Below are 9,171 nucleotides of genomic sequence, written 5' to 3'. Positions count from 1 at the left end.
GTGCCTGCGAAGCTGATCGGTTTTGTAGAAAGTTATTCACGAATTTGTTCATGTTGGTTCCGAGATTGTTATTAGTGACTGTTTCTACAAGATTTCTGCGCCAAATTCGGTCGTAGGCTTTTTTATGTCTAGAGTGACAATTTCACAGTGTTCCCCTCCTTTTGCAGCTTCAGCGATAACTTTGTCCAGGTCGGCTAGATAACGAGTTGTTCCTTTACCCTGTAGTTCGTGTAGTTTTCCGTTCACTTCGATGTGGTCTATCAAACGACAGGTAATCATTCGCTCCATAACATTTGCGATACAACTAGTTAGGGATATCGGTCGGTAACTGCTTATTTCATTACAGGATTCTGTTGGTTTTTGAATTGGTATAATCGTACTCTCTTTCCATGCTGGAGGAATATTCCCGGTTTCCCAGATGCGGTTGTAAGCATCGAGAAGGGATTGCTTACAGTGAAAAGGCAGGTGTTTAATCATTGGGTATTCTATGTTGTCTATACCCGTGGATGTTTCGTTGGATTTTTCTAGTGCTTGAAATAATTCTTGGAGAGAGAAATTTTTATCAATCGGTGATTCCTCCTCAGATTCTAACTTGACTTCTCCTTCTTCTTCAATGCGTTTCTTGTTCAAGAACTCGGCTATGTATCCCGTATCAGACGTTGTGGACGCAAAGTATTCTGCAAAACAATCAGCAATGTCAGTCGGATTGTTTTTATGCTCACCGTGAATGATGATTCCTGGCCTTTTACTCCTTCGTTTTTTAGAGAGATTGTTAAAGTTTTGCCACAGCTATGATGTACTAGAATTTGATGTAAATATTTCCTGAAGACGCGTCCATGATTCTTCCTTGGCTTTTTCGGTAATCTTTCTTGCTTCATGTTTCACCATGTTGAATCGTTGTTTGGCCGCTTCTTTCTCCGGGTGATCATCCCTTAACTTTCGTAATTTCCTCAAAGCTTTTCTGCGTTTCCTGATCACTTTACCAATTACTTGACTCCACAAAATTTGTCTTTTGTTACTCGGTAGGCCTTTAGTTCTGGGGATTGACTCCATTGCTGCGTCGAAAATGAGTTGTGTGATTCCTTCAATGCTTATTGCAGTGTTTGCTGGTATTTTTGTGGTTATTGCTTTTTCAATTGAATCTGGTTTTGATTCTAAACTTGTTAGCTTGTCCTGTTGATTAATTTGATGTTGATTACTTGCCTGAGATTCAGACAAGTTCCCCGCACCGGCAGCCGCCACAGGATCAATCCAGAAACTGGGAACATCTGAGGTCAGGGCCGGTGCTGGGGCTTGCCAGGGGTTTACGGACCCCACTCCGGAATAGTTTGCGCTGGTATTTGTTGTTCTAGCTTTGTGATTTCCACTTGGACGGTTTTGTTTGATTGTATCTATGTCAAGAGCTGTGAAACCCAGCGCTTTCCGCCGGATGACTTCTGTGGAAAATTCAGCGGTATGATTTGTGCTTCGTAGAGGAAATAATTGGTTACTTGCCTGTGTTTCAGACAAGCTCCCCGTACAGGCTGTCGCCAAAGGCTCGGTCCAGAAACTAGGAACATTTAAGGTCACGGCCGGTGCTGGGGTTTGCCAGGGGTTTACGGACCCCATTCCGGAATGCTTCCTACTGGCATTTGTTGTCTCGTGGTAGGGGTCTTCGTCTATGGGTTGGGGCATGTCATTCCGTACAGATTCCTGTTTCTGTTGCGCTTCTTTTGGAAGTGAGTATGGTATTGCACATTCCCACTCCATCAACCGGTTTTGTTGCTTGTGGTTTGGTTTTATTGTATTGATGTATAGTTGTGCGGAAACGGCAGAGTCAATGGTGAACTGGGGTGTTGAATTATTATTGATTTTTTGATCCATAATCAGTTTGGTGGGGAGGTTCGTCATCTGCAGGTGAGTCTCTTTCGGTGGAAACTGCCATTTCAATCCTTGATTGACTAACTGTACGTCTGGTTACAATGGAACTTCTAGTAGTGTTTTGTTGTTTTTTCGGTGGGGGTGACATGTTTGATCGGGAGGTTTTTTCGTGTCCGTTTTGTGGTGTTGGGCGTTTCGCTTTTGTTGTTTTGTTGTTACTATTTGATTGGACCGATTCGCTACTTTGTGATTCGGTTCTTGCTTTCTTATCCTCGATGTACTTCTTCATATTCTTGTTGGCAGCTTCTACATCGGTGATTCTTTCTTCTCGTTGGTTCAACTGCTTGTACAACTCCTTGTGTTCGAGAATTAGCTCAGTTGGGATTGGAATTCAATTGGGTTTGGTGTTGCAAATAAAATCCGGGTTTGTTCGATTCAAATGCTTTATTCAAACTAAAAAATGGCGGAGGTGAAAAAGTTTCTCTTCATGTTTCTTCTTATTCTTCTTCAGCAACAGCACTCGCGCCAAAACGGATGCGCGCCAAGTAGCTCACGTCTAGCCGAGGGGCTCGTCGATTTATTGTCGAGACGCATCATACATACGTTGAGTTGACGTTGAGTTGAGACGTTGAGTCCTCAGGATCAACAGACGGAAGCAAACAAATCTTCGTAACAGATCGTCGAAACTCTGATGTGGCCGTCTTGATGGTAACTACCCGAACTATTCCATCCGTTCCTGGATGAGTTGCCACGATACGTCCCATACACCATTGGAAAGGCGGTGTGTTCTCGTCCTTCAATACTACCAAGCTACCTATTTCGATGTTCGTTGTAGTATGCCACTTGGGTCGAGATTGAAGATGGTGCAAATATTCAGTCGACCAGCGCTTCCAAAAATGTTCCTTCATCAGCTGCACATGTTGCCAACGACTGAGTCGACCAACCTTCAGTTCATTGTACGATGGCTCTGGAATGCTCAAAGCTGATTTCTGGATGATAAAGTGTGACGGTGTCAGTACTTCGATGTCGTTTGGATCGTTGGAAACCGGAATAAGTGGTCGACTGTTCAGAATTGCTTCACATTGCGTCAAGAATGTTGACATCTCCTCGAAAGTCAATTTGGTTTCACCAACAACTCGCTTCAAATGGTGCTTCGCAGATTTGACTCCAGCCTCCCAGATACCACCAAAGTGGGGCGCCATTGGATTCCCTTCGAGGCACAGAAATCATGCAACTTCCTCTGGTGTGCCTGGTCTTCGAAGAGTCGACGTAGGTCTGCCAACTCATGATTTGCGCCAACGAACGTAGTGCCATTATCGGAGAACATATTGGAAACAATTCCTCGTCGGCTAATGAACCGCTGTAGAGCAGCGATAAAATTTCCAGCTGTTAGATTTGACACCACTTCCAGATGGATTGCCTTGGTGGCCATACAAATAAAAACACATATGTACGCCTTATACACTACGGTTTTTCTTCCTGCTTCCTTGAGGTAAATTGGACCTGCATAGTCGACTCCCGTGTTCGAAAATACTGGAGCTGGAGTGATCCGATAGTTAGGCAAATCTCCCATGTATTGACTCACTGGTTGAGGATTGTGGCGATAACACACATGGCATTTGGATATGATTCCCTTGATAAGCATCATCGCGTTCACAGGCCAATATCGTTCACGAACAATTGACAGTAGTCCTCGCTGCCCAACGTGGAAATTATCCTCATGAAGTTGTCGTAGAAGAATAGCAGTCACATGGTGCTTCTCAGGTAGCAGGATCTGATGCTTTCCGTCATATGGAATCGATGAGTATTTTAGCCGTCCACCAACTCTAATTACACCTTCTGTATCGATGAATGGAGCTAATCCACTATATTTGTTGCGCTTATTCACGTTGTTCTCCAGGGCATGATACAAATCGTCGAATGCTTGTTTTTGCACTAATTTTATTATGGCCTGGATAGCACCATCCAATTCTCGCGCCGTGAGCGCCGAAGTATCTCGTTGCTTAGTGCGGGCGTTTTTGATGAATCTTATCACATACGCCCACGCTCGCTGTAACCGCCGAAAGCTGCTTAATCTAGTCAGGTCAATCGATGGTTTCTGCACAGTAGCCATAATGACCTTTGGTTTGAGCTCAGGAATCTCGTTGTCATCCAGCTTGACCCGCTCTTCATCATCACCAGGATTCCTTTTCCATAGTAAGGGGGATGAATTCCACCATTTTTCCATCGTCAAAATTTCCGCTGGTAGCACGCCTCGCGAAATCAAGTCAGCAGGGTTGTTCTCGGAGCGAACATATTGCCAACGACAAGCTTGCGTCAGCTCGAGTATTTCAGCCACACGGTTTGAAACGAATTGATTCAGAGCAAGCGGTGACTTTTCTAGCCAGCACAGCACCACTTGCGAATCGAGATGAAGTGTCACACTTTTAAAAGGAATTCCCATAGCTGCAGTCGTTTTTTTCACCAGTCGAGCAAGAAGCAAGGCTCCACATAACTCCAAGCGTGGAATCGTCATCGGCTTCAGTGGGGCAACTCTAGATTTGCTGCATACCAGATTCACGTCAATCTTTCCGTCAGAGGAGATGCACCTCGTGTATAATACTGCTCCATAAGCGCGTAGTGATGCATCCGCAAATCCGTGAAGTTCAACTTCGTTTTCGTTGCCCGTGACAACGCATCGTTTTTTCTTTATTTCGTTCACTAGTGGAAGCTGTTCACGAAAATCAATCCACATTTTCATTTGTGTCTCCGGTAATACATCATCCCATTCTAATTTCAGTCGCCATAAATCCTGCATCAACATCTTCGCCGTCGTTATTACCGGACCAAGATAGCCGCATGGGTCGAAAAGACGACCAATTGCCGAAAGAACACTCGTTTTTGTAGGCACCTGCCCGTCGAGAGGAGCCACATTGAATCGGAAGTAATCGTGTTGATTCCAGATGAGACCCAGCGTTGTTAATATCAGCATCTTCAAAATTGGCTTGCGTTTCTTGCAGTTCAATCGGAATGTGGTTCCGAACGATCTCACTGTTGGAGCAGAATTTGTGGACGCCAAATCCACCACGTCGAAGAATCTCCGCTAGCTGTTTATAAATTTCGATGACTTCGTCGTTTGTATTTCCTCCGGTGAGGAAATCGTCAATGTAGCTGTTTTCTTCGATGACCCTTGCTCCAACTGGTAATTCTAATGCTTCATCTTTCGCCAACTGCATCAGAGCACGTGTCGCCAGAAAGGGAGCGCTAGCACAACCGTACGTTACAGTTGCTAATTCAAAAACTCCAATTTCGTTCTTCGAATTCAGCCAAAGGATTCGTTGGTACTTCCGATCGTCTTCGTGAATTTGCACCTGGCGGTACATCTTTGGAATATCTGCTGTTAGCACAACTGGATAGCAGCAGAATCGCAGTAGGATAGTGATCAGGACCGTTGGACCTACTCCCAAAACGTCGTTTAAGGAAACACCAGAAGATGTTTTCGCTGATGCATCAAATACTACACGTATTTTTGTAGTAGTACTTGATTCTTTGTATACAGCATGGTGGGGTAGAAAATAGCAATGGTCTGGTTCGTCGAAAACTTCCACCATGTGTCCCAGCGTCTGATATTCAGTCATGAATTCGGTATAACGAGCGTGTTTCGTTTCGTTGGTGAATGATCGTAGTAGCCGATTAAATCGACTTCGAGCTGTTTCTAAGGAGTCGCCAAGTTGACCCTTGTTTTTGTTGAATGGTAACCTGACAGTGTATCGACCGGTGTCGTCACGAAAATGCGTTTGCTCAAAGTGCTTCTCGATGGCCTGTTCTTTCGATGTCAGTGGCGATGCTTCTTGAACGGATTCTAATTCCCAGAACTTCACGAGTGTATGATTAATCTGCTCTTCGCAAATATTCAGCTGACAATTAGCTCTTGGATGTCGAGGCGAATGCGTTTTCACCGGACCGCTGACGATCCAACCCAGATCGGTCTCCACCAACATAGGATTTCCATCTCCAAGCTTCACGCGTCCATTTTTCACGAGGGCAAAAAACAATTCTGCACCGATGATCATCTGGATCTCCTGAGGTTCGTGGAACGACGGATCCGCAAGTGCTGCGTTAGGAGGAATGCACCATGAACGGATGTCCACTTTCATCATCGGAAGATTGGTAGTTATTTTGGGAACCACCAGGAATTCTAGAATGGCGTTAAATGAATTAACGCGAGAACTGATCTTCGTACGTAGTTTATACTTAACTCGGGTTTCAGCGTTATTGAGTCCGCTGATCGGTAGGTTGATGTTGTCCATTACCAGGTTCAATTGTCTGGCTAGCGTTTCGGAGATCAAATTCGAATCTGACCCCGAGTCCAAAAGCGCACGGCACGGGACCGTCTTGTTTCCAGATCCAGATACAATCACTTCTGCAGTGGAGAGGAGAACCTGTTGCTTTACCATCAGCGACGTTGCATAATTCACAGATCCAGCTTGCACAGCGACTTCTTGGTGTTCTTCAGGTGCCACAACTTGATCACTATCGGGCTTCTTAGTGGTGCTTGGCTTTTCTTCATGAAGAAGACTATGATGCTTACGCTTGCAACTCTTACACGACTTATCCGAATTGCAGTCGACAGTACGATGGCCACGACGCAAGCAATTGAAGCATAGACCGGCTTGCTTCACCTTGGCGTATCGATTACTAATGCTCAGCTCCTTGAATTGACCGCATTTGTAGATGAGATGGTCACCATTACAGCAGTGACACAGTTCCTTTGTCTGCACAAAGTTCCTCGCTTGCATCATCTTCTGTTCTGGTTTGCTTCTTTGTTTCGTGGTACTTACTGCTCGCTGTACAGCATATCCAGTCATCTTCTGCAAAATACGAATACGTTCTCGTAGGTAGTCGATCATCTCGATGTACGACGGCAGTTCTTCTTGGGACAGCTGGGACTCCCACAGCTTCCGCGTATCCTTGTCCAACCGCTTTGCGATTACATTCACTAGGATCATTTCAGCTAATCCCTCCACGGGTAACTCGCGATTCTTGAGTGCATCCACATGTTTGGTACAGGTGTCGATAAGCTTTCGCAATTCGTCACCACTTTCTGTCGTCATTTTAGGTAGGCTCAACAAGGCGTCGATGTGCGTATCGATTATGAGTCGTTCGTCCTCGTACTCATCCTGAAGCATTTTCCAAGCAGCCGAATAGTCGTTATTATTGATGATGTCTTGATCAATCTTACCAGCAGCATTTCCGACTAAAGCGTTCTTCAGATGGTACAGCTTGATAGCCGGAGACTCGTTCGGATACCTGCTCATGATGGTCTGGAACATGCACTTAAAGGAGTACCAATTTTCCAGATTGCCATCGAACGTTGGTAATGGGACATGCAGGTGGGGCATCGAGTTAACTACCGCCGGTTGGTGGGGCGGATTGAACGCGGGTGCCATTGCATTCAACTTGCTGCTTTCCTCTTTCGCTTTCCATTCTGCTATCTGCGACTGGATGCTCACATACAGCTGGTCGTATATTTCTTCTGATTGGATATTGTCAACCTTGAATTCTTCTCGCTGGTCTCGAGGTACAACATCACAAATCTCCAAGAATGACTTTTCCAGTTCCTCGTAGCAGCGTCGAAGATTTTCCAGCTGCAGGTTAAGCCAGTGTATACTCTTTCCCGGTTCCTTTATGCCTTCTCTAATCCGCAACAACTTGTCCTTAGACAAATCTCGTCGGTCAATCGCCTTCTCCAGCCGTTTCGCCATCGCCTTCTTCTCCTGTGCCTTAGCTTTCGTCAACTTTTGCACTTCAATGGAATCGGAATTCGCTTGCACTTCCGACAAGTTATCGATCAAGCTCTTCGGATTTTTGCTTCGACTCACTTTCGGTGTCTCGCCGTCACTCATTGGCACAGAACCACTTTTTCGGATAACGTGATTGACACGATCCGACACTTTTTCTTCGATTGTTCCAATCTGTTTCTTCGCGAAAACGATTCAACACTTTTTTTGGTTGGCGTGTATCGAACACGATCCAACACGTTTCGCGACCGCACTTACTCAACTATATGTCGCGTCGATTTGGCAAGATGCCGGATTTCTCCTCACGATGGAGATCACGAATATTCTCACTTATTTCACAGGATAACACCAGAAACCAACAGAAAACCATCAAAGGATATACATCCGGTTTGAATGGACCAAATGTTCGAGAATTAGCTCAGTTGGGATTGGAATTCAATTGGGTTTGGTGTTTCAAATAAAATCCGCGTGTGTTCGATTCAAATGCTTTATTCAAACTAAACTAAAATGGCGGAGGAAAAACTATTCACGTTTCTTCTTCATCTTCTTCAGCAGGAGCGCTCGCGCCAAAACGGATGTGCGCCAAGTAGCTCACGTCAAAGTCATCGCGCCGAGGGGCTCGTCGATTTATTGTCGTGACGCATCACCTTGATCTGTTTGTTCTTTTCGACATTTTGGGTGATGATGTCGTTGAGTCTCGCCTCTAACATTTGTGTTACACGTGCCAACTGATTTTCTAGCTGCTCTATTTTCTCCTGTTTCTCTGTAAGTTGTGCGGTCATCGCATTCATTTTGGCCTGATCCAATCTCGGTTGCGCAGTTACTTGGGCATAGCTTCCATTTCCAGCCTCAACTCGCTTCCTTGCATCGGCATAAGAGAGGTTGTGATCAATTTTGGTTCTAATTACGTCCATTTCTGCCTTGTAGATTGGGCATTGCCGGCTTGATGGACGGCGATCCTTCTTACAATTTCTGCAAAAGGATGCATCTTCACATGTTTCCCTGTCTTTATGCTCCTGTGAACAATTGAAACAACGCTTCGGAGTAGTACAATTAAATAGTGGATGTCCACATTCAGAGCACCTGAAGCAAAGCATTGGCACCATATTACCGTCTTGTTTTGAAATTCAAAACTCCAATTTTTACGTTCGTGGGGTATACGCTCCGATTAAACGTCAGAATAATGCCTGATGTTCTTTCTTTATTGCTTTTCAATATTCTTCGAGCATTGATTACTCCTTGACAGCTCAATTCAATTACGATCTCGTCTTCATCTTTCTCCAAAAGATCATAGGCTGAAATAACACAGCGACTAGCGACTAGCGACACAGCGTATCAGGGTTTCCTGGTACGAAGTACGTATTTCATACATTTGCTTTCACTTTTGGCATTTTGGATTGGTCCAGCCCAGTTCTCTATACTCTTTCCAATGATAAACGGCTCAATTGGAAGATGCTTGCCATTTTCACCAGTCATCAACAACGTTGTTATGGCACCGAATGCATTGCGTGGATCCATAAACGCAGGTAAA

General features: G+C 44.9%; 2 protein-coding genes across 2 annotated transcripts; both read right to left on the bottom strand.

The window, feature by feature from the left end:
• Positions 1-3,001: 3,001 nt before the first annotated feature.
• Positions 3,002-4,594, bottom strand: LOC134222917 (uncharacterized). Its single transcript, XM_062702061.1, has one exon. The coding sequence runs from the start codon at positions 4,592-4,594 to the stop codon at positions 3,002-3,004; it is 1,593 nt and encodes a 530-aa protein (XP_062558045.1).
• A 25-nt stretch (positions 4,595-4,619) lies between these two features.
• On the bottom strand, positions 4,620-8,280 carry LOC134222916 (uncharacterized). Its single transcript, XM_062702060.1, has 2 exons — positions 7,971-8,280; positions 4,620-7,820 (listed from the first exon to the last, which is right to left on the bottom strand). Exon 2 carries the CDS (start codon positions 7,743-7,745, stop codon positions 4,620-4,622), a length of 3,126 nt encoding a protein of 1,041 aa, XP_062558044.1. The 5' UTR covers positions 7,746-7,820; positions 7,971-8,280.
• Between the last annotated feature and the right edge of the window lie 891 nt (positions 8,281-9,171).

This window comes from Armigeres subalbatus, chromosome 3, assembly GCF_024139115.2.
Source record: "Armigeres subalbatus isolate Guangzhou_Male chromosome 3, GZ_Asu_2, whole genome shotgun sequence".
In the NCBI taxonomy this organism is placed as follows: Eukaryota; Metazoa; Arthropoda; class Insecta; order Diptera; family Culicidae; genus Armigeres; species Armigeres subalbatus.
This window is presented reverse-complemented; position numbering and strand designations above follow the sequence as displayed.